The following is a 26,686-nucleotide window of genomic DNA, read 5'->3' on the forward strand; positions in this document are numbered from 1 at the left end:
CCCCGACGGCCAGTCAGGGGAGGGGGAGAAACCTCGCAGCCTCACTCCCTGACTCCCGACACGGGAGCCCTGTGGGCTCTCCACCTCCCGGCGGGGTCTCATGGACCCAGGCTCGCCCGCCATCCCCCCTCAGCCCTCACAGAGCAGGGACGAGGCCGGGGCCAGAAGGGTCCCTGGAAGCCCGAGGGGCGGCCCCTCATTCAGGGGGCGGTGAGAGACGCTGCAGCTTCTCCTGGGCAGTCTGCGTGGGGACCGGAAGGTTCCCGACACTCCTTCCAGGAGGCCCCGGGAGCCCTGTCCAAGCCAGAAGAAGCCCCTTCCCGGCCTCGCTGGCTGGCGGCCCTGGGGGCCAGCCCTCAGCACCCGGCGAGGGCAGCAGTGCCCCCAGGCAGGCAGCAGGGACGGAAGGCCAGGTTCAACCGGCAAATTCCGAGTGCCCTCGGGTCCGGTATTTGGGGAGAAAACAGAACAAGCCCCTTTCCTTCCCTGTTCCTCAACTTGAAACCGACACTCCAACCCTGAGATCCGGCATCTGACTGGAAGTGACCGGAGGGTCAGCGCCCCTCACAGGACGCCTGTCCCACACACATAAATGCAGGGGTGACACCAAAGGAGGGCCGAGGACCCCAGAGGCTCGACCGTCCTGTGAAGGTCAGGACGAAGCCACGGTAGCAGAGAGGGTGTGTAGGCCCTGCCCCTTGGGCCGGGCTGGGCGCCCCCCGACACTCAGGCCCACGGTCACGCTGGAGGGATGCCCGCCTGCCCCCCGGCAGCCAGCCTGCACTTGATGCTCTGCTCCACCAGCCACAAGGCCACCTTTGGGGAGACTAGCCGGGGGCGGGCGTGCAAAGTGACGTGGCCCCCAGGAGGCAGCTCTAGGACTTAAATGCACTGGCCGGTCTCGGTGGGCCGGTCAGTAGCCAAGGGACCCCGCGTTCCTCGGCCGCCCAGAGCTGTGGGCAGCTGCCGGCAGGGCAGGAACGCCTGCCTATCTGTTTGGCAGGGGCAGACTTCGGTCAAAGTCTCAAACCCGAAGCCCACGCCTCAGTGTCACGGCCCCACCAGTGCCCCGGCCCACAGGGAGGCCTGCACGTGGCTTCACCGGACAGGCCGTGGGTCCTCACTCACGCCGCCTACGCCTCAGCCCAGACACGACGCGACTTGTTTTGATCCAAAGCACATCAGAGAGCGGCCTGGTCCAGGCCAAGGGGCGCCCCAGGGGCATGCTGGCAGGGCAGGGGGTTAGGGGTTGATGTGGGAGGGCAGGCGGCCCACACTGGTGGGGAGAGGAGAGCCGCGGTGAATCCTGGCCAGGCTGTGCCCGCCCCGTGTCTGACGGGCCTGAGCAGACCTGGCAGGACGTTCTTGTGGGGGGGGGACAGTACTGGGGTCCTGGGGCCTGCCAGCCTGCCCCTCACCCTGCTCTCTCCTACTGACAGGATCCGGGAATGCTGCCCCTGAAGACAGCACAGCGGGGAATGGCTTGCATCCGCCAGAAGATGCACAGCCCCGCTCCTCCCAGGAACTGCCATCAACCACTGGACCCGACACAAGGGATCCGAACAGATGACGGGGTGACACGGTGGGGCCCCCAGCAGGATGGAGGGGCAGGAATGTCCCTTATCTGGCCTCCGAGCAGTCGCTCTCCCGACACGAGGTCCCAGTGTGTGGACAAAGCCCCTGCCGAGGACCTGGCCACGGGTCCCCTGCAGGGCTCCACACGGGGCCACCCGCCACCTGCCCCGTCTGGGCCTGCTCTCGGTTTGCCCCAAACACCCTCTATTCCGACTCTGTGGCGGGGAGAAGGGCACTTCTCATGGGCCTGGAAGCTCACGTGCACGGCTCCGAGGGCCAGGCAGGCCAGGCACGCTCGGAAAAACCCCAGGAAGCCACAACACGGGTGTCCCACGGGCCACGTGGGACCATGCTGTCAGGTCCGGTTCTGGGTCAACACCTGACCGGTGGAGCTGTCCCTGGGACCTGGGGGGAAACTGTGGCTCCCGGAACCCCTCTTCTTCCTCCTCCGACCAGGAGCTGTTGCCACGGCAACCGCAAGGCTCCCCAGCCCCGTGCCAGTGAGATGACGCCACTGGGACGTCGCCCTGAGGCACGAGCTTCTCTCCTCACTGCAGTCTGGTCCAAATCCTCTGTCTTGCTTGGCCCGACCGTCCCGCCTCTGCACAGGGCAGCCTGCCTCTCCCCCACCCGGCCCCTGGCCCTTCCCACCCCTGCTGCCCCACAACAACTGCCCCGGGCCCAGTACTCCACGGGAGGCTGGTGGCCTGTCTGTGCCCGTCAGACAAGAGTCCCGGGCACTGGTGCCATCGGGGCCCGGTGGGGCGGAACAAGCCTGCGCTCTGTGGGTGACGGGGCCACGGGGCCGACCCGCTCACTTGTTTATGAGGAGAGAAGGCGGCAGCCACGGGCAGCCACGGGCAAGCTCCTTTGCGGGGCTGCACGGCCTGCACGGGCCTCGGTCTGGGTCAACACGGCCCCGCCGGCTGCCAGGTCCACAAGGGCCGCGGCGTGTGGAGGGGGGTGGGAACAGAGGTTGGAGACGCTGGGGGACAGAACGGCCAGGAGGGCAGTGCAGGTGTGGTGGCAGTCGTACACCGAGTCCCTTCCAGGGACGAGCCAGGTGGACACAGGGGGCTCGGAGTCACCGTGTCCCCCGAGTACTCGCTGCAGTGACAGCAGGAAGTCTGGAACTTTCTGAGGACACGCAGCAGCCAGATACTGAGCCGGCGCGGCCTGTGCTCACCGCGCCACGGTTTACGGGTTTACACGCACACCTCTCCCCTGCCCTCGAGCTGCTCCCTGGTGCTGGAAGTGGTGTCCCCCGCCTTGCCTGCTGGCCCGAGGGCGATCCCCGGGGCCGGCAGAGAGGACTCCCGCGTCCACAGCCGTGTCCCAAGGGCACTCACACGGGGGCCGGGCGCCGAGACTCAGCCACCGTCGTACCCGCCCGGTCTTCCTCTTGGGACGGGGGGCTCGCCCCGGCTGGTCGTCAGGAGGGAGGGCAGGAGAGCTCGTGAACCACAGCCAGACAGGATGACAGGCCCAGAGAGCAGGCCTCCGGAGGTCCCGGAGACTCGCACGCACCTGCGGGCGCCACGGGCGCCCCCACTGCTGCCGGCGCGGCGAGGCCCACTTCTCCTCCGGCGCGGGGGCAGGGGCGGGGGCGGGGAGGGCGGCCGGGCCCCCGCCGGGCCCGAGTTCCGGGCCGAGTGCCTGCCTGTCCTCGGAGTGGCGGCCCCCGGGGGCAGGCAGCTCCCACCCACGCGGCAGCAAGGGCCGGGCCGCCGGGCGCCGCGTCTTCTGGAGCAGAGCGCGTGGGGTGAGCCCGAACCCTCAATCATGCCGGCGCACATCTGCAGAGCCCGCTCAGCCGGAACGGCGCTCAGCTATTTCTAACTCTGCCTTCAGCCCCCTTCCTGCCTGAAAGATCATCTCTGGGAAAATAAAATAAAATAAGCCAAAGGGGCCAGGAGACTGCAGCTTTCTGCGATCCCCCTCCAGCCCGATTCCGCCACCGCCGCGTGAGTCTGCGCTCAGCCCCCCGGGGCAGGGCCCCCAAGGCCGCGTGAGGGTCGGCGGGTCGGCCCGTCTCTCCGGCTGGTCTCCGTCCCGCGGCATCTCTCTCTTAGGACCACCGGCTCACCGGGAACCCCTCCTTGCTGCCCCAGCCAAGGCTGAGCTCACTGGCGGAGCCCTTCTGACCCCGGGGCGCATCCAGGTCAAGCTCCTCACTGTGGGTGGGGAAACCGAGTCCCGCGGGGTGCAGTGGCCCGGCCAAGCGTGAGGGCTCCAGGGCACCTCGTGTCCCCTTGGGTCCCGGGGCAGTGCTGGGCAGGGGCTGCCTCTGGCTGGGTCCCCGGAAGGCAGTGAGGATCTGCACGTGGTCAGTCTGCCGTCTCCCTTCTACGTGGCTTCTCGCGCGTTCTCCCTATCTGTCCGTCTGTCCGCAGTGCACAGCCCGCACATGCCAGGCCGAGCAGACAGATGAGCAGCGGATGGGATGGGACGGGGCCTCCTGTCACTGAGCCGTAACAGGCAGAGGCAGCAGGTACTTCACCGGCAGTCACTCCCAGCCCCTGCTTAGAGACGTCCTCACAGGCTCGGCACCTCCAGACGCACCTTCTTTGGGGCCTCTGAGGGCCTGATAGCACCCGCCCCGGAGAAGCTCAGAGGCTCCGCGTTTCGAGTGTCCGGGAGGACTGCGGCCGAGCAAGCGAAGGCACACACACGTCCAGACGGTCTGCGGATACCGCCACGCTCTGGGGCCCTCCGCTCTCCGCAGCCCAGCACTTTCTGCCAGTGGAGACGCAGAGGGAGGACAGGGCCACCGTGGAGTGCAAGCCCCGGCCGGGCACTTCCCGAGGCACGGCAGCCGGTGCGGGGGGCCGGCACCTCGGGAGGGTGGGGAGGTGTCTGGGGGCAGAGGGCTGAGCCGGCCCAGAGGATGCACCCCTCACCTGGCCCCTCCCGTTGGGTGGCCTGTGAGCTCCCGGGAAGGCCCCACACGGACATGCACGGGCCCCGAGCGGCAGATGCCCGTGGCTGTGTGAGCGGGGCTGACGCTGGGGGTGGGGGCAGGGGCCCTCACTGCCACGTCAGGGAGCCCGGGAGCACCAGCTGGCCGGGGTGTGGTGGGCCTCACCTGCAGAACTGTGGGAAAGGCCCCTCAGGGGGACCTATGAAGGGCTCCAGGGATGGGCCCGGGGTGGAGGAGGCAGGACCGGGGCCCCCACCAGGATGCTGGGGACTTACAGCCCTACCCTGAAGGGAGAGAGGTAAGCGGAGGGTGGGAGGTGTGAGCCTGGGGCCCCGAGCTGGCTCAGACCCCTTCAGTTCACCCCACATGGCTTCCAGTTTTTCCTGATGAGCCGGGACAAGAAAGACAAAATCCCAACCGCCTGTTGGTGCCCGTACGGCAGCAGGCACCAAGGGGGTGACAGGACTGGAGACAGCAAAAGGAAGGCCAGCGTCCTCAGAAAAGCGGGGCCCTGGGGGAGGCTGGCCAGCGTGTGAACGCCAGGACGCAGGGACAAGGAGGCGGGAAGCTGGGACCAGGGCGGGTCCACCAGGGGCTGGGCAGGCCCCTGCCCGGCAGGGACCCATGAGAGGCCCGAGGAGAGACAAGGCTGCCCCACACGCCCTGCTGGAGGTCTGGGCAGGGGCAGCCCTGTGCGTGTGCCTGTCACACGTGCGCACGCATGCTCCTAGCCTCTGGTTCCCGGGACAGCCCCCCCCCAGGCCCATGGAGGCACGGCCAGGCTCCCCTCTTCCTCCCCCTGCCCCCTCCAACACCCAGGCCCTGAGGCTCCGGGGCATGAGCGCTCTCTGAAGGGAACCCTAACCTCCGGTCCTGGCTCTCTCGCTCTGTCCAGCGGCTGCTGCAGCTGACCCGCCTGTCCCAGGGGTGCCACGGGATTGGGGGGGGATTCCTGGGGACAGAGTGGGGGGGGCTTGCCTAGACGTCAGGGACCGGCTCTGTCCTGCGTCCCTGGCTCTTTGGAGAAGGACACGGGACTCATTGGAAGCACCCCCAGACTTCCACGGACAGAGAGCAGAAACAGCTCCTGCCTCCCAGTGCGATCGGGGGGTGGGGGCGGCAGCTTGCAGGCTGGGTGGGGCGGCCAGGAGCCTGAGCTTCCAGGACATGGCAAAGCCACCAGAAAGGCTCCACACACCCCAACAGCATTGGTAAGTGCCTCGGGCACCGAGTCCTGGCCGGGGGCTGTGCACCTGCTGGGGGCGTCCTGGACCCTGGGTAGTAAGGAGTCTACAATCCAGTGTGCAAGCCCGACCAAAGAGGCCGCACGCCGAGATCCGGGGTGGGGGCCTGGGTGGGGGGCTCCTGGCTTGTCCATACCTACACCGCACTTGAGGCCTCCCAGGGGTAAGGGTGGGGTAGGCTCTCTGGGGACCCCGACGTAGGACGGTTCCTGTCCCTGAAGAACAGCTTGTGTAAAGGAATAAAAGTCACCTACGTAATGACCAAGCAACAGAAAGCGACACGTGTCCTGAACGGTGTAAGTTGAAGACAGTTCCCACCTCCGGGGAACACCGGAAGCCCTCCCGGAGGAGGCGACTGTGAGCACATTGCGGCTCTGTTGGGGGGTGGGACGATCTGACCAGGGGCAGGGCCCAAGCGCTGGTGTGCAGGGTGAGGGGACCCCCAGGGGAAGGCAGAGATGGGGGCCCTGTGGGGCTAACATGGGCCCTGATGGGCAGCTTCTGTCTGCTAAGCGCTCAATGCTGGAAAACACAATTCTGACAAACCCTGAAACCCAGGGTGGGTCCTCAGGGATGCTGCTGGTGCCCCCGTGTCAAGCACTATGGGGGCTCGTGGTCGTGAGCTCTCTTAGCTCTGACCCCTGACTCACAGACGATGAGACCGAGGCTCAGAGTGGTCTCCAGGTGGGGAAAGGCGGCGTGTGGGTCCAAGTCTGGCAGCCCAGACGAGGGGCAGCTGGCCTGTCTACCGGGTCCTTTCCAGACAGCTCTCTGCACGGCCTCCGAGGACCAGCGGGCACCGTGCTTCGCATCTCACAGTCGGCGACGTCCCTCCACGTTTTCCCTGACGACACGGCAGGCGAACCCACGCGTCTAGAACGTCACGCATCTAGAACGTGGTGGGGCCGTGAGCAAACCCACGTCTCCTGATGCTGTGCACGGGACTGCCCCCTACCTGGGGGTGGGGCTGGAGGCCCAGCTGGGACGGTGGGGGCAGGGGTGCCTGCTGTGGGCGTCCAGGGCTTGCTGGGCGTGAGCGGAGGGCTGAGCCGTCGGCCCTCCTGTCGTCCTCGGGGGCCGTCTCACACCCATGCTGCTCCCGGCACATCTGGCCCTTAGGTCCGGAGCCAGGCCTGCAGCTGGGAGGCAGGGCACCAGTCAGAACTGTGGGTGTACTGGACCCCGCAAGGGACCCTCAGGAGGGGAAGGTGTTGGGGTTACTGCAGCAACACCCAGGAACTGAGCCGGGGTGAGCTCTGGGCGTGGACACACTCAAGGGGCCTGGCGGGGGGCAACTGCTGAGCACAGTGAGGCCTTGCACGTGCAGGAGAGCCGAGGGTGGGGAGAGACCGCAGAGAGTGTGGGTGGGGGCAGGACAGCCGAGGATCTGTAGGGGAATAGTGGAGGGTCCGGGGTGGGGGACGGCAGAGGGTGGGGACGGCGGAGGGTCTGGGGACGGTGGACGGTCTGGGGCGGGGTGGGGGAGAGGAACGGCCTGACAGTGCCTTTGCGGATCTCTGCTCCACAGGCGCTGTCCTGTCCAGAGTGAGGGTTTGTAAGACCTGAACATCTCTGCTTACGCGCTTGACATTTAAGAAAACCGTGTGGGGCTCCCAGAACACACGAAGTGCTCGTCAGGGTCTGAGTTCTTCGGAAGATCGCGGAATGACACAGGAGAGACGTTTCTGAGAGCTTGCTTAGAAACGTAAAAACAGACACGCGGGACCCAAGACGGCCGGGGATGTGGGAAGGCAGCCACCAGGCCGAGACGCGGTGCTGACCTCAGGACGAGGAGAGGCCGCCAGGAAGGAAGGGGGATGGAAACGAAGTCGGGGGGGGAGGGGCCCCACACCGACCTGCGAGGTCGGGACCCCTCTTCCCTCAGCCTCCTGCGACCCGGCACCTCTGGGCTTGGCCAGCACCTGTGCCAGGAAGCAGCCGGGCGGGCACAGGTTTAGCGTGAGGTTCAGTTCACGATGAAACGAGACAGGCAGGACTCCTTTGCCACTGCGTCCTGCTCCACGTGTGCAGATCGCATGGGTTACGGCTGCTTTACGGACCCAGAAGAGTGGGTTCTTTGTTTTTACAAACGTGGGCAGAGCCAGGTGGACGGCCCGCTTCACACCGTGGCCACCCTGCGTGGGGGCCTCCGTGCCGACCGTGGCCGCCCACAGCCATGCCGGGCCCACGTCGCCATCTTCAAGCAAAGGGAGGGGAGGCCAGCGCGGCGGTGGCGGGAACAGCCCTCCTGGTCGCCCTGGCAGCGCCCCAGTCCTGCCCCTCGCGTGCGGGTGCGTCATTCCCCGCGACCGTCCCAGTCCCGAAACCCGGACACCACCCCGGGCCTGGACACGGGTACAGCTCCACAGGCCACATGCTGCCTCCGACTCCGAGGGGGCTCCTCTGTGGGGGCCCCCACCCTGCTGGCTTCTCCAGAAGGAGTCTGGGGCCAACACAGGCCGCCAAGTTCCCGCCCTCGCGTCTGTCTGGGGTTCCAGCCCTGGCGTCTCAGGCAGACCCGAGGGCCCGTCCCACAGAGATCCAGCAGCTTCCGTCCCCTGTCCCGTCTGCCACACGGCACGATGGCCTTGGCCACGGTGCAGTCCTGAGGCTGCCTCCCTGGCCCAACACGGACCCTCACCCTCTTACTTCCGCCGTCCCCCGGGAACTGCTGGGGCTGGATGCCCCGGGCCTCACTGCCCCGCCCCGCCCAGCGACGGGGCCAACGCAGCACAGGCGGACGGCAGACGCCCAGAGGCGGCCAGGTCGGGGCGGCCGGGGGTCGGCAGACTCCCCCGGAAGCAGCGGGCCACGCCTCCTGAGGGGAGGCGGCTCCCACTCCGTCGTGCACCAGGACGACCGGGCGGACATGCTCTCCACGCCGGTGGCCGTCACCGCGGTCCTACCTTGAAGATGAGGCAGTCGGCCTTGTGCTCGGCGTACATGGACGTCAGCCGGTACTGGCTCTCCGTGGTGACGTCTATCTGGTAGCCCGTGAGCGCGTAGCAGACCTTCCGGAACTCCTGGATCTTTGTGTGAAAGACCTCCTTCAGCCGCTGGTTTCTCAGCTCGGCACTTTCCACCTGCTTCTTCAGTTCTGGGGGCGACAGGGGACAGGGTGAGCTTGCAAACCCGGACCGGATGGGATGCGGGGCGGCAGCGGGGGTCAGGGCCAGAGTCACCGACAGAGGGTCGTGGAGGAGACGGGGTCCCGCCCAGGCAGAGCCCTGACGCGCACGCGCGCGAAGCTAGGGAACGAAGAAAACAAGCACAGGGACGACCCGACCTTTGGGCGCGGAGTCGTTCAGTTAAATGTAAATAACTCTAAAGACAGCAGTGACTCTGAAAACAGCGGGCCTGGTCCCGGCTCTGAGCCCTGATTCGACCCCCCGTCTGGCGCCTTTTCTGAAGGGCAACGGGCAACACAGAGTCCTTCCCAGGGCTGCTGAGGAGGCTTGGGTGGGGCCTGGCCCCTCACGGGCAGTCTTGGGTCTGTACCTGCTGGGGGGCTGGCCGCCCACTCACACAGGCCAGCACTGAGAAGTGGTGAGCAGGCAGGGGGCCTTGACAGTGGATGCCCTGGGGCTTCCTGGTCACATCCCTGCCCCCCCCCCCCCCCCCCCCCCCCCCCCCGCCGGAGACAAGGCCACTGCGCGCAGACAGGCCCCTGGGCCCCCGCCCGCCCCCTCGAGGCTCTAACAGGACGGTTCAGGGCAGAGGCCCCAGGCCCACCCGTCACGCCTGCCACGGTTCAGGGCCGCACAGGAGAAACCAGCTGTGCCAAGCACAAAGCCATCAGGAGGCTACACAGCAATTATCACGAATCCTTCACCCAAGGTGCCTTCCCAGTAATTAAACCTCAGTTCTCCCCTCACTAATTAGCAAGGCTGGCTCTCCTCAAACACCAGCCTCTGAAGCCACGAGCTTCCTGCTGGTCCCTCTGGAGCTGATGTCGGGGAGCCCCTCCAGGGCCCGGGGACGTCCTGGGCGGAATGGGAGCTGTGCCGTCTAAGAGGGTGGTGGGAGACCCCAGGCCTTGGAGCCGGTCAAGCCGGCTGTGACAGGGACAGGAGCCCTCTTGCTCAAGCTGAAGCAAGGGGCCCGTGGCACATCCTGTGACAGTCACCAGGACGGGCCCGGGCCCGGCAACCAGAGGCTCCCTGGCGGGGCTGAGGGCAGGGAGAGAGCAGGAAAGGTCACCTCCTGGAGCAGGTGAAGGGGACGGGGGAGCCTGTCTTCCAGGGAAAGACACACAGGAGAGCCTCCACCCGCGTGCCCTTCCGGACCTGTGGCCCTGAGCGTGTGACCCTCCAGCTCCCAGGCGCGTCGGGTACACAGCTGCCCGAGGGGGCGTCGCAAAGACAAGCTGGGTCCCACGGGGCCGCAGCACAGTGCCGTGTGGGTTCGGGCCACACCTTGGATGCTGGGAGCTCGGTCACCTCCGGGCACCAACACGCCCTGCAGCCGTCACAGGGCGACGCGGAGGGCGTGGGCTCTGGTTCACAAACAGGGGCTTGTGACATTCACTGCCGGGCCACGCGTGTCTGGCATGGGGAGCGCCATCCGCCCCAGGCCAAGCTCTCGCGGCCCCGCTGCCCCTCACGCGCTCTGGCCGGCGCCAGGCTTCTGGACACGTATCCTGGGTCTCGTCTGTACCTTGTACAGCTCTGCGGGCAGCCCGGGGCCGGCCGCGTTCTTGCTCTGAACGAGGAATCTGAGACCAGGGCACGGCTCCTTCCGGCCTCCCCGCCACGCGGGTCCCTCCACCTGTCACACGCCCTGCCCTCACCTGCCCTCCATCACCACGCGGCCCTGATGGCCCCGGTGGACATCCTTCTTCTGGAGCAGAGAGCCTCTCCATCGGGACACGGGCGCGGAGCCCTTGATTAATCGAGTAATCAGACTACGAAATCCGAAGGGTGATTGGCGGCTCTGACCCCGTGCTCCTCCCTGAGTCTCTCGGCCAGCCCACCGAGGACGGACCCGCCAAGCGGGAGAAAAACCCATCCTGGAAGGAAAGATTCACTGACCACGTTTCTGCGGTGATAATTCACCCCTGTCAGACTGCACTGCCTTTAACGGAGCTCAGATGCCCATTGGGAAAAATTTAATTTTGGTAATAATGCAACCTGACCTTGGAGAAGGTAACAGCCCCTTTGCCCACAGATATCAAGATGCCGCCCATTACCCATCCACGGACTCCTACAAGTACACGGACTCAGGCAAATGCACGGGTAAGCCGCACCCCTCCAGTCCCCCTGGGGGCTGCGGACGCCTGGGGTATGAGCTCCGCCCCCCATGTCGGGCTCCTCGCACACTCTGTCTCACCCAGTGCGGTCCCCACCACACCAGGCGGGCCCCCTGTCACTCTCTGACAAGCGAGGGGAAGCTTGGATGGGGGAGTGACTTCCTCAAGGTCACACAGGCTGTCAGAGGTACAGAGGGCTCTGCCCCCCGTCTGCCTGGTCAGGTGCGGTCACCTTAATGCAGCACGTTGGGGTGGGGACGCCGTGAGCTCTCGCTGTGATTTAGGGCACAGCAAAGTCAGTGCTCTGACCTCCCCCCTATTCTGCCTTTCAATCGCTTACATAAACGTGAATGAATAATTCACACGATGGTTTGGATTAAATAAATAAAAGATGTGCCTTTTGCCTTGGAAAAGCCATTGCTCGGATGTGGCCTCTTCCCCAGAGCGAGCCGAGGCTTCCTGTGGGTGGGGTTAGGCGGCCGGCCAAGGGCCGGTGACCCCTGGGGTCCACGGTGACCCCACTCCGCACCCACCCGCAGGCACCCGGCCACGGCCGCCCACCGAGGCCATCGGGCAAGGCCGGATCAGCATGCAAGTGGCCTCGTCGGGTCTGCGGAGAGCTCCGGGACCGCCCGCTTCCGGACCCCTCCTGCCGTGTGCACGTCTCAGGCATCACCAGATGCCTGGGATGAGGACCTCGTGCCCGGACCCCCTCCCCTCAGGCCTGGGATCAGGCCCACGGCTGGAGGCTGCACCGGGCCAGACTCACCCTCCACCCCGTCCTGCCCTCTGGCAACACGGGCTAAAGGAACGTGCCCTCCTGCCACGCTCTTCTCTCTTTGGGCCACCCTGTCCATCTTCCCCGTGGCAGCCCTGTGAAAGGCTCTCCAAGAGTCCTTGGTGAGGGACAAGGGAGGCCAACGAACAAGCGGGCGCCAGACAGAGGACGTGGTCGCCCAGAGCTCAGGTGTGTAGGGCGGGCAGGGGTGGTGCAGGCCAGGGATGGATGGCAAGGTCCAGGGGCCATGCACCTGCTTTTCAACTGGCACGCGGCCCCACGCAGGCCAGCTGGTTCCCTCCACAGCCACATCCACATCCACGGGTGGACTGCCCCTGGATGGCTCGGACTCCCCCCCACCTCCCACCCTCCCCATCCGTGCCCAACACCTGGCTCCTTCCGGAGTCCTAGAAGGCCGCTGGGAGAGCCCGTGGGAAGGACACGGAACAAAAATAAACCCTCCCTTACGTAAGGCTGGCAGGAGAGAGCGGAGATGGCACGATAAAGGAGCGGTTATGGGCACATGGCTCTGGAGAGCAGTTCACAGTCTAAAATTCGGAGAAAGTCTTATCCCAGAGGAGCAGGGAGAGAGCAGGTGAGAGACAGACCGGTGGACGGCGGGACTCTCCCGGCAGCAAGCCTCTGCGGGGCCCCCGCACGTGGCCGCACCGGCCAGCAGAGCCCGGCTGTGCCTTCATTTCACTCACAGCACACGCGCCTCCGTGACTCAATTCCCTGCGTACCGGTTTGCTGGGGAAGGTGCGGGGAGCTGGAGGTTGGGGGGTGGGGGGCGGCAGCTCCACTTGGGAGGTCCCGGTCGGCTCCGTGGGACCTCTGACCCAGCCTCGGGATGGAGGCAGTGACGTGCAACCCTTAGCTCTGAGCTCCTCTTGCTCCCAGGGCCTTCGAGAAGCACAAGCAGACGGGACACGGCAGAGACACGTGCCAAGATGCCAACGGCCCTTAGGAGGGCAGCCCGGGGCCTGCGGTCCACGTCTTTCCTCTCGTGTGGCCTGAGCACGCCAGTGAGGTGACTGGGTGTGACTCTGCACGGTGGCCATTCTGAGGGACAGACAGACCTCGGGCCTTACCCTGTCCCACACGCGGCGGCCTCAGCTCCATCCTGGGACCTTTCAAGGCAATGGCTCCCTGTTAACGGGCTTCCCTGACCCACATCGTGGTCCAGAGGATTCTGAGTGTAGAATAAGCACCATCCCGGGGAGGAGGCTGGCGGGGGGAGGGCTGGAGACCCACGCAGGGCGGAGCTGGGACCGGGATCCCAGGCCTCCCAGCACAGTCACCGAGCTCAGAGCGGCACTGGCGGCCGGGTCAGGCCCTCTGTCCCTTGGGTTCCAGTCCTGTGCCGGGGCCCAAGTCCTCTGGACAGAATTCCAAGCTCTGAAGGGGAGACACGGTCTGAAATGAAACCCTGTCCTGCGGCCACCAGGCCTGTGCCGAGCGTCCGGGCCCGCCGCCTCTCCAGCCGCAACTGCCCTGGCTCTATTCCAGAAGCACCACTCTCCTCCCCGCCTCAGGGCCTTTACACAGGCCCGGAGCAGCCCGTCGTGCCTCCCAGCTGACTCCCAGACTCCTCAGCTTTGAAATCACTTCTTTGGAATAGATCTGGTCTCGTGTCACATGTCCTCAGCGTACGTGACAGTGTCTGTTTCACACAACAGAGTGTCTTCAAAAGCTTCTCTGAGTAAGTTATTTTCCCCGTAGACTCCACACTCGCTGCAGGGAGGACTTTTTGTCCCATTGAGTTTCAAGTGCACTTCGAGGAGGCGGGAGTACGCGAAATGCCATTTCTCCAAAACCCTAAATCATAACCCCGGAAAGGCTCTAGTCAGTGTCAACAAAAGGGAACACACATACGGGGCTTCCCCACGGACACGGCGAGTAGAACGCATGTGCTCACCCTTGAACATACGTGTTCGACCTTGCCCCCTACCGCAACCACTGCGGAGGGCGGGGAGGCAGCGGCAGACAAGAGGGCGGACAAAATCTTAGAGGATGAACAGTGAATTCAGGAGAGGAACCGGGCCCAGCGGGCCTGGGTGAGTGGGACCTCACCATCCTGGGCGGCAGGGAGGCCGGCTGGAGCTGTGGTGGGGGGTCCGCACCGGGGAGCAGGACTCCTCCCTGCACGCCAGGTGATGGCCCTGCCCCTCCCGGAGAGGAGACAGTCCCTGCTCCCAAGGCAGGGGTGACAGGTCTCAGGGCTGCTGTGACGAATAGAACACCCCCTGATGCCTATGCCCCCGGCCCCCGTGGACCCGGGGTCCACAAGCACAGGGCCCGGCAGGAGGTCGATCTGCGCCAGCGGCCCCTGCGGGGTCTGAACCGGCCTTCACATGCGGCTGGCGGCAGCCTTCCCGGTGCCCAGCAGACCGGCCCCAGACGGAGGCCCGCCGGCCCGGAGAACGACCCGCAGGGCGCGGGGCCTGCCTCCCGCACACGCAGGTTACGACGGACGCTGTGGAGGAGAGGCGTCCGAGGCAGCAGCAACAACGCGCGATCCGCGGAAGCGATGCCGTTACAGACACACACGGAAGCGCAGACACGGAACGCGGAAGGGCCTCCCCGACAGCGCCCCACCAAAGACAGAGACAGAAAACGCCAAAGAAAAGATACATCCGGAGATCCTGGGAGGGAAGACCACACAAGGGAAACCCCAGAAGTAACCGACTGGTCTCCAGGCTGGGCGGGCAGGGCGCAGAGCTATGTCAGACACCCCCCAGGAAAACACCCACCCCCCCCACCCCACAGACGGACCTCCTCCCTCCCGCCCTACCCCATGGACAGAAACCCCACCCCCACCCCATGGATGGACACCTCCCACCCCGCAGACAGACCTCCTTCTTCCCATCCTATCCCCACAGACAAACTCTCCCACCCCACGAATGGCTCCCGACCCCTCGTGAGGGAGGCCGGGAGGAGGACACAGGGGGCAGGGAAGCCGTGCCCTGGCCGCCGGCCGAGCCGTCAAAGGCAGGCGGCCTGGCCCCTGCAGCTGTGCTGTGTTTAAGAACGGGAAGCAGCTTTTGAAATTTCCCTTTGGGGACTCGGGACAGAGTCATTTTTCTTTCTGAAAAGTGAATAAAACCACTTAGCCAATGCTAAGGTTCTCAGGTTTAGAAACCAGGAAAAGGCACTAACATTTCACCACTTGAAAGAACAGCTCTTGGAGCCCAGGCTGAGCCGGGGCTGCTCCAAGGGCACCGTGTGCAAGGCAGTGAGGGGGGACGATGGCCTGCCCGGACCCGGCTGTGGGCGAGGCTGGATGACCAGCTGTGCTCCGTCCCCGGGCGTCCCCAGCACTGCGCCCCTGCGGTCTGGAGGGGCCCAGGGGGCAGGGATGACGGCGGGCACACCCGTGGGGTCCGCGGCCAGGGACGGCAATGGCAAGAGGCCAATCGCCCACCTCCCGATGCTCACCGAGCTCCGCTCCATGGCCTGTCCCCTCGGGGCGTCCGTGTAGAGGCGGGATGAGGGCCCTGGCTCCACGGCGGGGAGGCAGGGGCTCAGAGAAGGGGTGGGGCCGCCGCGCACCGAGGGTGGTCAGCCTCTGGGCACAGCGCTTCCCGCCCGCTGTCTCTGCCCGCTCTGCCCGCTCAGGCTCTGAAGCAGGCCCTGCCGGGCACGAGGGTCGAGGAGGATGACGCTCGGCCAACTCACTGTCCCTCCCCCCCCCCCCCCCCCCCCGCCCCAGACACCGGCAGCCTCTCGGCAGCCAGATCGGGCTTTCCAAAGCCAGGCCAGCTGGTGCCGTGGGCCGCCCTGGGCCCTCGGGTCTTCCCAAGGTCCGGAAGGGCACGACTGAGACCAGTCTGGACAGTGGACGTGGGGATGAGTGAGAGGCGGGACGGTGCCGTCATCTGCCATGAACAGGCTCTGGGGGCACCGCGGGTCTGCAGGTCCAGGTCCTGAGTTGGGTTTTTGCCTCCTTGGGTTCAAGAGGCCGGTGACGGAGCTGAGGGAAATGACCTCTCCGTGTCCAGAGGAGAGATACACGTGGGGGCAGCAGTCACACAGGTGGGAACCGAGCCAGTGAGGCCGCACGGTGACAGCTGTTTGACGTGCACATGCTGGGTCTGGAGACGGGGGCACAAAACGCGTCCCTACGTTATCTGAAGGGCACTCGGGATGAAAGCACACGTGTTCGGAGCTGGTCCTACAGCCGAACAAAGACCAGCAAGGCGACCCGCCTCTCTGAGGTGTGCCTCGGGGACAGCCACGTGTCAGGGTGACGCAGGGGCCCTCACACTGAGCCCGGGCCTGACCTCAGATGAGAGAACCGCACCCGTGCACGCGGGGACGCCCGGCCACACAAGACCAGGCCGGGCCAAGGAGCCTGGCTGGGCCCGAGGTGCCCCCGTGGAAGCGTCCCTGGGCCTCCCTGGCAGGTGCACGGGGAGGGGGCTGCAGGGGGCGCTGGCTCTGCTCAGGCCCAAAGCCGTGCCACGCCGCTGGGGCTGAATTATTGGCATCTCGTAACTTCTAACTATTTCAGTTTTACGTGTTTAAATATTTAATAATTAGGCATCAAATATTCATGCAATTTTATTAGCAACTGCGGGAGCCGGCACCACAGGGCGACGACTGTGGGTCCGGGTCCTGGTCCCCGGGGTGGGGGGTGGTGCCCACCGCCGGACCACGGCCCCAGGCAGGCCTTTCGTGGGTGCCGTGCACAAGAGCGGGTCCACCACCCCGACGCAGCACGTGCATCCTGACGGGCTCCCCCTCCTGCAGATGGCCTTCCCATCCCAAGCCCAAGCTCCAGGAGAGGGGCCCGGGAGGCTGGCAGGCACAAGGGGGGCGGAACCAGTCTGGAGATCCGCGTGTGCCTGTGCCCTGCCTGCCGGGGGGCTTTAGGCGCCCACCCCGCTCCTCGCGCGGCACTCAGGGCAGCCTGTCCGTGAGGGGGCACAGCGGACACCACCCGACCGCTGCCTTCGGTGACCAGCGGACAGGCCCGTGCCACCCGCCCGCCACGGCCTTCTGCCATCCTAGGGAATGGTTTGCTTGAACTGCCTGGAGCCAGAGGGCCCTTGGGACAAAGTCTCTCCATTATGAGCCCATGTTCCCCTGCTGGGCCGGAAATTGCACGTTTTACACAAGAGAGAAGACATTCGCCCTGGAATTATATGCAGATGAGCAGCGTGTGTGCCCACCGCCGGCTGCCTGGCAGACGCCCGCCCTGGGTAAGCTCGGTGCCAGCTTTCAAACAGGGGCATCTCTGTGTGATTAACGGCTCCCTCCACAAGCAGCCTGTCACCTTGCACAGAAATGATCTGAAAAGACACCAGCAATTACAGCCCACCAGATTACGGGGTGGGAGAGTCCCGGGGTGACAGGCGGGCGCTCATGTGATATCGCATTCCCGGGAAGGCTCCCTCCCCCACCGCTGCGAACAGAGAGCGGTCGAAGCCCCAGGAGACGCCCCCACCCCCACCCCAGCCTCCCCACCCTGGTGCCTTTGCGGAGGGGGAGGAGGACCAGCTGGGCCACGTGGAAGGCCACGGCTGGCCCCTCGTCCAGGCAGCTGACAGATGTGGGGTCAGGCCCCGAGGAGGTCAGCGCCTTGTTCCCGGTCACCCGACTGGGGAGCAGAGAAGCCGGACATCCAAGCGAGGACTTTGGAGTGGGGTGGATCCCCCAAGCCCAGCAGGCAGTGCCGGACTCCCGGCACCACCTCGGGCGGAGAGGTCTGGCCACAGGTGCCCGAGGGAGCCTTCGCGGCCATCCCCCCACCAGGTGCCCCTGGGGGACCCGTGTGCCTGGGGTGTGTACAGAGCTCACCATCCTCTGACTTTCTTCACTTGTTTCGTTGTTCACGGCCCATTTTTTCCAACTAAAGCACACCCCGCCCCCCCGGAGGGTAGGGACTCACTGCACTAGGGCCAGCCGGCCTGCACGGGAGACCCCACAAAAGAGCACCGGGTGGAGACCTAACGCCCTCCGTGTGCACTGGCCCCTCTTAAGCTCTGGGAACACCCGAGAAACATCATTACATCCACCTCCGTTTCACGGGTATGGACCCAGGGGGTCACACGGTTAGAAGCAGACCACCTGAGGCACACACTCACACATGCACACACATGCACACGCTCATGCATGTGTGTGCATGCACGTGCTCTCTCACACACACCACACATGCAGGCATGCGTCCACACACTCGTACACGCACACACACATCTGCACACACTCATGCATGCACGCACACGTGCTCTCACACACATGTGCAGGCACACGTTGACACATTCGTACACGCACCCATGCGCATGCACACACACACTCATGCACGCACGTATGTGCTCTCACACACACCCCACACATGCAGGCATGCGTCCACACACTCGTACGCGCACACACGCATCTGCACACACACACTCATGCACGCACGCACACGTGCTCTCACACACATGTTCACTCACGCACTCACCACACACCAGCCAGAGCCAGAAACCATCTAGAGGAGAGAGCCACCCAAGTATATCACCTCACAAACGCCCTGAGACATAAACCAGAGAACACCAGTGCTTAACTGAAGTTTCCGGCAACTTCTTTCCACACGCACACCAGCAGGTGACCTGTCGGGCTCACTGGCAGCGACGGCCTGTGGCCACCAGGTGGGACGGCCGTGGGTGAACGCCACGATGCTGGTAGCCGCGGCAGGCTCCGCTCCAATCCGTTCTGCATGTCCTGTGCGTTATTAATCTCCAACAGCGGGCTTAGAGAAGCCGAGTTCCTGGAAGGCGAGCTTCCTCTTGGAAGAGGGAAGAGCCTCTCAGAGCTCATCTTTTATTGACAGAGTCATTTTCGAGTCAATCTGTCTGCTTTGGGCAAGACAAGACTTTAAATCTTTCTCTCTCTCCCTGCTTTCAAGATGTGGCAGTCTATTAAGACCCGCTAATGTATGCGGCCAGGCCTCGAGTCTGAAAGGGAAGGCACGAAGGAGGAGGACCGAGAACCCAGAGAACCGAGCAGGGGTTCAGCAGGTGCAGCCGCCCACAGACCCGAGGGGAGCAGCGGGTTAGCCCTCTGGGGCTCGGACGCAGGAAGGTGGGGCGTGCGGTGAGGAGGGACTAAGTTCGAGGCGAGCAGGCGTGTAGCAGGTGCACAGCCTGGACAGGGAGGGAGTGCTCTGAGGTGGCAGGCGCCCCTCGGTCAAGGACACGCGGCAGGCAGCCAGGACCAGCGTCCGGCCCTCCTCAGGTCCGCCAGGCGCGGCAGGAGCAGGGGCCTCCTGACGACAGGTGACGCGCACGGCGCGCTCCCACCACGGGAACTCCGAGGGAAGTGTCGGCCTTCCCGGCCCCAGCCCCTCCCGCCGGTCCTGCTGAGCTCTGTCTCCAGCCAGGCCCAGCCCCTCTGTGCGGGACCACCACAGGCACTGCCCGTAGATGCCCTGGCGGGAGGCGAGACGAAACACCCCCAGGGGTCCCGCCTGCTCCCCTGCCCTGGGGCCCCCACCCCACGGCGGGCTGGCCCACTGCGCTGTCTGCCTGGGGTCTGCGGCCTTTGTCCAGCACCGGCAGCGGGGGCTGCTCCTGCCCCTACGCCCCTGAGTTGTAAGGACCCGGTGGGTCAGAGAAAGTTTCTCCAGTCAAGGACAAGTGACCAAGATAGGCTGTGGAGGGGTGTCAGCGCCTGATGCCCAGGACCAGGACCGCTGGCTCATCGGCAGGACCCTGCAGGTGCCAGTAAGTGAACTAAGGAGGCAGAGACTGTCCGGGGTGCCCGTGTCATCACATGGCTCCTCCAGCGACGAGGCAGGAGGTGGCAGGTCTGAAGAGGACGTTCCGCTGTGGGAAGCCTGGGAGGGGCCGAGCGCCAAGGAAAGCGGCCACCGTCAGCAGCTGGAAATGCCAATGGAACAGGTTCTCCCCAGAGCCTCCGGGGGCCGGCAGCCCCTTGACGGGAGACTTCTGACCCCCAGCGCCGTCGGAGGAGACATCTGGGGGTGCGGGTGATGCCACGGCAGCTGAGTACAACCTTCCTGCCCCTCAAGAGCAGCAGCAGGAACAGTTCTCAGATGAGCAGCCCAGGAACAAGGGCTTTAGAAAAGCTGCTCAGTTACTTACTCACCCAACAGATAGGCGTCAAGGGTGAACCACGTGGCTGGCATTATGCCAGGCTCGGGGCGGGCGCCAGTGTGGACAAGCAGGCGAGGATCCCAGACCTCAGGGGGTTACATCCCGAGAGGGGACTCAGATAAACACACAGGAGCGGGTGAGTGGTCTCCAGAGGTGGTTAGCGCCACGGAGAACGAGAAAGCAGGGTCGGGAAGGGGCCGGTCACAGCAGCCCTCTGGGAAGCCAGGGCATGAGCCGAGGACACGGCGGGTGGGAGACGGCCAAGTGCGGGTGGCAGCGTGGACCAGTCGAGAAAAGCAGGGAGACTTGGGCAAGCCGATGCAGAAACGGACGCAGAGATGCAAACAACCCGCAACCGAGAACGGTAAGTTGGGCCGCGGTCATCAAGGCCGCACTACGCCACTCCGCTTCGGCAAAACGCCCGTTAGGGCCCGTTCTCACTGTCCACGAGAAATCCAAAGAAGGTTTTCTCACTTTTACGCGCAAAGGTGAAAAGCAAAAGTAGCATTCGGCACTGGTTTTGCGGCGAGCCCCTGGAGGCAGTGCGCACCGCCGGCCGGGCCCCCAGCTCCGTCCCCGGAAACCGCGCTCAGCATCCCGGCGTCCGGCCGCCAGAGCTCTGAGCTGGGTCCGCGAGCATCCACGCGTCATCCTGAGTCTGTGTATCCACTAGCAAGATGCGTCCCAACGTCTCAGAAGAGCCCAAGAGGGGGGAGTTTTTCAACAGCTGGGTATCTAAATACCAACAAGCGAACGTTGACTCCTCCTTCACACCGGACACAAAAATCGATTTGCTGTGGGTCATAGGTCCACACGTAAAACCTCCCAGAAGCCAGGAGATGGCAACACTGGGGTGAGCAAGGATTCTGCAGACAAGGCGCTAGGCAGAGAAGAAGAAACGGGGAGATGCGACTTTCTCAAAATTTAAAGTTTCGCTTATCAAAAGGCAGCATGAGGGAAATGGTCACGAGAAAACAAATTACGTGAAAAATGGGCTGAAGGTTACGGAAGTCGTTTCAGCACAGGAGACGCGCGAATGGCTAACGAGCACGTGGGAAGGTGCCGGACGCTGCCGCCACCGGGGAGACGCAGCCACGGCGCGACGCCACGTCACACCCGTCAGCGCGGCTGGACCCAAGAAGCCAAGGGCTCGCCGGTGCCAGAAGGACGCGGGGCACCAGAGCGCGCACGCAGGGGCCGTGAGATGGCGGAGCCACTTTGGAAAACCAAGCAGCAGGTTCCTAAAAAGTTGAATATAAACTCACCCCCACGGCCCCCCCAGGAAGAGCCCCCCATTCCACTCCCACCCAGGGCACACGGGGCCTTGTGCTCAAAAGCCTTCGGCAGCAACGTTCGAAACAGCCCAACAGCGGACCACGTGTCGGTGTCCGTCAAAGCGTGGTCCGTGCCTGTAGGCTCATTCGTAACCGAGGAAGGAAACGAAGCACCGCCACGCACACGCCGCCACGGCCAGACCTCACACACGTTCCGGTGAGGGGCGGAGGGCAGACACGAGGGCCCGTGTGCTGCGTGACCCCACTGTTGGGAGGAGTCCGGAAAAGACGTCGCCAGAGGCAGAGCGCGGACTTGGCCCGCGACCACGTGCTGCCGCGGACACGTGCTGTCCAGGAGAGGGACGGGCCGCGCACGCTTCTCTGGACGGATGCCCGCCCAGACCTCTTCCGCCAGGTGATCAGGGACGCCCCACCCTCTGGTCCCCAAGCAGGTGCCCAGGGCGCTGGCTCCACCGTCCGGCCCAGAGGCTGCCCCCAAAGCAGCGGGGGTGGGGCTAAGCAGCAGCGGGAAGGGGGACCACTCCCCACCCCACGCCGGCAGAGCCGAGGCCCAGGCTGGCCCAGGGCTCGTTGGGCGCCAAGTCGCGGCCGCAGGGCCACCGGGGGAACCCTGCCCCGTCTGCCGGCAGACCCGGTGGCTACGTTACGTGACTTCCTTACAACTGCAATCACACACCCAGTTGATGGCGTTGCCCTTTGTTACCTGACACTGACAACAGACAGACAGCGAGGGGAGGGGACAGCCTGGGACACGCGGTAATTAAAGCGCCAACCAGTTTTCAACAAAGCCCGCTGTCTGGAGGCAGCAAAGGAGGGTGGGGCCGGGACCCTGGGTACTCCCCTGCCACAGTGCCCCCGGGCCCGCCCGGCACCGCCGGGGAGACAGGACCCGGTGTCTCTGTCGAGGTCACACCGGCCCCCCCACGCACCGGTGGCCTGACCCCGAAGCCACCTTCCCTCCCCAAGCCTTGCTTCCCGTGCAGCCTTCAGAGGCACCGCTGACCCGAGGTCGAGGGCGGTCTCGGGCTCCACTGCAGCGGCTCTGCACAGCTTCCTAGGCCGACGTGCCCCCGCCGCCCCCTCTCGGGAGAGCGTGCGGACGGACGCTGTGCACAGACGACTCTGGCTCCGGGCCTCAGCGGCCCTCACAGCCACCACGTCATTTCACAGACGGGGAGCCGAGGGCCAGAGAAAGGACGGGCAACGCCCCGACCACCCAGCTGTTAGGTGACCCCGGGGCCACCGAGTGACTTCCACCAGGGCCAGGCCTCCCCGGGTCCCCTCTGCCTGCCTTGCCTGCCCGAGGGCATGGGACCCAGGCTCCTGCCTTTGACTAAAGGGGGACGCCTCAATCGGAGCTGGTGGGTCAGCCCGCATGGGCCACAAGATGCGTGGGGTCATTCCTGCTTCTCCACCCAGGACGGCTCTGCCTGGACAGGCAGGCTCTGGCGCGGGTCCGGGTCACCAGGGCTGATGACAGTGGCCGTTGTCACGGCTACCCCATTACCGCACACCGAGGGCACATAGCACACTCCGAAGGCATCGCGCGGGTGCAGGAGGGGTCTCCATGCCAGCCTGGGGCAGGGCGATTAGCCTTGTGTGGAAGCCAGGGGGACTGCGGCCAGGCGGGGGCGCAGCTCAGGCTGGCCCAGGGTCACACGGCCGGGCAGCAGGGCAGGGATCCCCAGAAGTGAGCGGGCCCTGATTCGATCTGGGATCCAGGCTCTTCGGGCTCTCCAGTCGGGGCAGCTCTTCCCTCCCCGGCTACAGGGGCCCTAATGCGTGGGGCCCGTGGTTAACTTAAATGAATGAGAACCTCGCACAGAGGGATCTAGGGAAAAGGTCCCAGGGGCCGGGGGCGGGGGGGGTGCCCACTCACACCCCTGCGTCGATTCACAGGGTGGCCAACCCAAGACCACCTCACACAGTCAACCACACAGCCCCGACCGGCCACAGAGCGGTCACATAGCCCAAGGGGCCACGGAGCAGGGGACTGCTCCTTCCTCACCCTGCCGGGTGGTGGGAACAAGAGTGGGCGCAGAGCCCCTCAGGGTGCAGGATCAGGGAACCTAGGGCTCTGAGCTGGGCTGAAGGGCGGGGTCACAGAGAGCTCGTAACAGCGGCTTCGTGGGGACTTCTGCCCCAGAAAGATGAGCAATCTTCCCTGCTCCTCCCTCCCAAAGACAACTGCGTGCGGGAAAGGGCAGGGCAGCACAGCAGAGCTGGAGGGTGGGGGGAGGGGAGAGGCCCGGGACCCGAGACTCCAGGCAGAAGGACTCGTGACCGCACCTGGCAAAGGAAGGCGGCGTGGGCCCCGCGTGTGCAGACCCCAGCCCAGCAGCGGCAGGAGGCCGGGGCGGCCGTGCGTGTGCAGTGGAGTGCTCCCTCCTGCAGCCGGGCCACACAAGTGTGCGCCCGGGAGTCCTCCCTCCCTGGAGACAGCAAGGAGCAGCTGAAAAGTCGCCTACCAAAGTAACGTACGACCTCAACGCAGGTTCGGTAAGAACCAAAATCTCCATGGCTTTTTCGCGAACTCCACGGAGTAATTCCGAAATTCACTTAGACTAACGGAAGATGAGAAAGTCCGTAAGTGGAAAAAAGTAACACCTTGCTCTACACTGGACACTAAAACACATTTTAAAGTTACAACTGCAAAAGGAACACAGTACAATGAAATTAAAAAAACGGAACGTACGAACACATCTTATTCTGTATCAGAACCTAGCAATCGATGGAGCGCGGAATGATTACGGGAAAGAAGGTGGTGGGGTGATCTGGGAAGAGCTCAATTTAGACCCTTCCTGACCTTGCGCCATGATTATGGGACAGACAGCGGTGGGGAGATCCGGGAAGAGGTCGATTTAGACCCTTCCTGGCCTTCAGGCACACACCAAAATAAGGTCCAAGTAGATTAGATCTTTAAATGTGAAAAATAAGGCCAAAAAATCCCAGAAGAACAGAGAATTATCTATCATATCACAAAAGGATTTCATAAGCATAAAAATAATGGAGTTAACAGAAGAGATTCTGAAAACACTTAAAACTTCCTATATAAAATCACTGTGAAAAAAACCCAGAAGCTCCTACCCAAACTGAGTGAGAAGGTGATCGAGGAGCGTGGACGTGGCGAGACCACGTGTACAGGGCACACAGGATGGTCCTCCTTGTCAGCAAGCAAAGGAACACACGCTAAAACAAGGAACCGGTTTTATCTGATATTTAAAAAAACACTGTGCAGTAAAACTGACATTTTTTGGTGCCTAAGTCCGCAAGGCCACCGGCTCCAAGGCTCAGGACGGCTGCGCCACCTGGACGGCTGTCCTCCACGGGCTCGGTGCCCCCCGCCCCCCCGCCCCGCATGCCGCTGGGACACTGACAGGTTATTCCGCACTCACCCGATACAGGGCGCTGCGGCTGTCGACGGTCTGTGGGGACTGCGCGTGGCACTGCCACACGCGCAAGCTCGGTTCTGGGAAAGACGCAGCCGTGGACTCCGGCCCGTCTCTCGGGGAAGGCGCTCGCGCCGGAGGGAATGCCGCCGCTGGCCCTGAAGGGCAGAGGCTGCGAGAGGCCGAGGACGGGGCCTGGGGCCGGCGGCTCCAGGCGCAGGGCGAGCGGACACTCGCCGTGCGGGGCCTTCCCGGCCACGAGCGCGGCGCGTCTCCCCCTCTGTTCGGAGCCCCTCTGACTTCCTGCCTCACTGCCTCCTCCTGGATGCGTTCTGCTGGACTCACACCCAGGCATTTCACTTTTGGAGCATGAACAGAAATGGCAGGATGCTTCTGATTTCCGTGTCCACGCGTCCGGCACGTAACATACAACACACACAGACACACGCACACGCACGTGTCCAGCTGGCTGGTACATAACACACAACACACGCACGCACTCACGTGTCCTATAAAGGGTGGTCAGCGAGGCTGCAGGACACGAGGCCCCCTGGATCACAAAGAATCCATCAGTTTTCTGGCTTGTCTGTTTATACTTCTTGGGGTCTGATCTGTTCCCCCCCATCCCCACCCCCACGCCTGCTCTTCCCTGGCTGCCTGGACGGGGACTTCGGGGCGCCAGACCACCGCTGCCTTATTTCCGGTCCAGGCGAGCGTGGGGTCGTCGCCGTCAGGTCCGGGGCTCGGAGGCAGCGCCCGCAGACGCTCTCCGTCCGGCTGAGGAAGCCCCCTCTCTGTTTATTTTGCTGAGAGTTTTCCTGAGAGCCGAATTTTGTCACGTTACTTCATCAACTGGAATAAATACGAAAATAAATTCCTACAGGTCTCATTTTCTGTCTGGTTTTCAAATGAGGGTAATATGTGCTTCATAAAATGATTAAAAAGGGCTCCCTCTTCACTTTTCTTGACGAGATGGTCAGGACTGGTGTTCGTTGTTCTTCGTTTGGCAGAATTCACCAGTGAAAGCACCTGGGCCCGGACACTTCTTTTCTGGAAGTTTCCTGACTGTGGATCCCACGTGTGGAACAGCTGCAGGACCGCGGAGGCTATCTGCTTCTCTCCGGGCGAGCTCTACGGCGGCCTGGGTTTGCCAAAGCCAGTGGCCGTTGCCGGTTCGGATCCCGGCATCCCCTCCCCAGGCGAGAGGGCCTGAAGCCCGGGGCCGGATGCAGCGAGCGCCAGGTGCAGACAGAGCTGAGACAGAAGCCCTCACCTGCTGGCCCAAGAAGCAGGTAGTAGAAATCAGCTTCGTTCCTCTTCTCACGCTCCCCTCCTCTGGGTTGTGGGCAACCCCACAGAGGCACAGGTGCGGCTGGGCGGGCGCCTAGCACCTCAAGAGCTGTGACCTCAGGGCCGTGGGGTGAATCCTCGCCCATCTCCCTGCCGCACCCCACGGCGTGGGCCGAACTGCAGATGCGGTCGTGGGAAGGGCACAGGAAAGCGGAGCGAGCACCGCCCCGGGTTTCTGGCCAGGGCCCTCGGGGACCAGAAACTGTGGGCGTCAGGAGAGGGGACTCTGGAGGGCATGCAGAGGGTGTGCGGGCCCCCGAAACTGACCTGGTGTGTCAGCACAGCAGGCAGAGGGCACGGGAACCGCCACCTTGGCCCACCTGAGCAGACCACCTGCTGAAATCAGCCGACCGAGTGACATTCTCCGCAGGGCTACGGAAAGGCCTACAATCTCCTTAAATGGCATTCAAAACCTCCGGAAAACACCCCAAATTAAGCAGCACTTGAAGAACCAAGAAAATACAAACCTGCTAGGAAACACACAGCCAACAGGTGCCAAACCCCAAAACACGGAGATGTTGGAATTATCAAGCAAGACTTTACAGATGCTCACAAGACAGGTACTTAGCTTGTCGTGGTCTACTCAGAAACAGTACTGTACCACTGAAATTGGCTGCAGAGACCACGTCAGCGTACAGGTCCCCTGCCCCCGGACACTGCTGCGGTCCCATCCCTCCACTGTTACCTGTGATCTGAGTTTCTTACACAGAGGGCAGGTGACCCGACTGACTGCAGATGACTCATCAGAAACCACAGAGGCCAGAGGTAGAGAGGCAATGTCGATTTCC

At 64.1% G+C, this 26,686-nt stretch overlaps 1 protein-coding gene and 1 long non-coding RNA gene across 7 annotated transcripts in view; both read right to left on the bottom strand.

The window, feature by feature from the left end:
- MAD1L1 (mitotic arrest deficient 1 like 1) overlaps positions 1-26,686 on the bottom strand; it is a 317,511-nt gene that overhangs the window by 30,254 nt on the left and 260,571 nt on the right. For all 5 annotated transcript variants that reach the window (XM_042921292.1, XM_042921291.1, XM_042921290.1 and 2 more), the window contains one exon: positions 8,646-8,836. In XM_042921292.1, coding sequence (XP_042777226.1) covers positions 8,646-8,836 — 191 coding nt within the window. The remainder of the gene's footprint in view (positions 1-8,645; positions 8,837-26,686) is intronic.
- On the bottom strand, positions 5,369-7,927 carry LOC122209449. 2 transcript variants are annotated; one of them, XR_006197608.1, is made up of 4 exons: positions 7,320-7,927; positions 6,390-6,878; positions 5,876-5,965; positions 5,369-5,447 (listed from the first exon to the last, which is right to left on the bottom strand). It is a non-coding gene; the product is annotated as an uncharacterized LOC122209449 (long non-coding RNA). The 2 variants fall into 2 exon arrangements; XR_006197607.1 differs by lacking the exon at positions 7,320-7,927 and having other exon boundaries at positions 6,390-7,159.

Source organism: Panthera leo, chromosome E3 (genome assembly GCF_018350215.1).
Source record: "Panthera leo isolate Ple1 chromosome E3, P.leo_Ple1_pat1.1, whole genome shotgun sequence".
NCBI lineage: Eukaryota > Metazoa > Chordata > Mammalia > Carnivora > Felidae > Panthera > Panthera leo.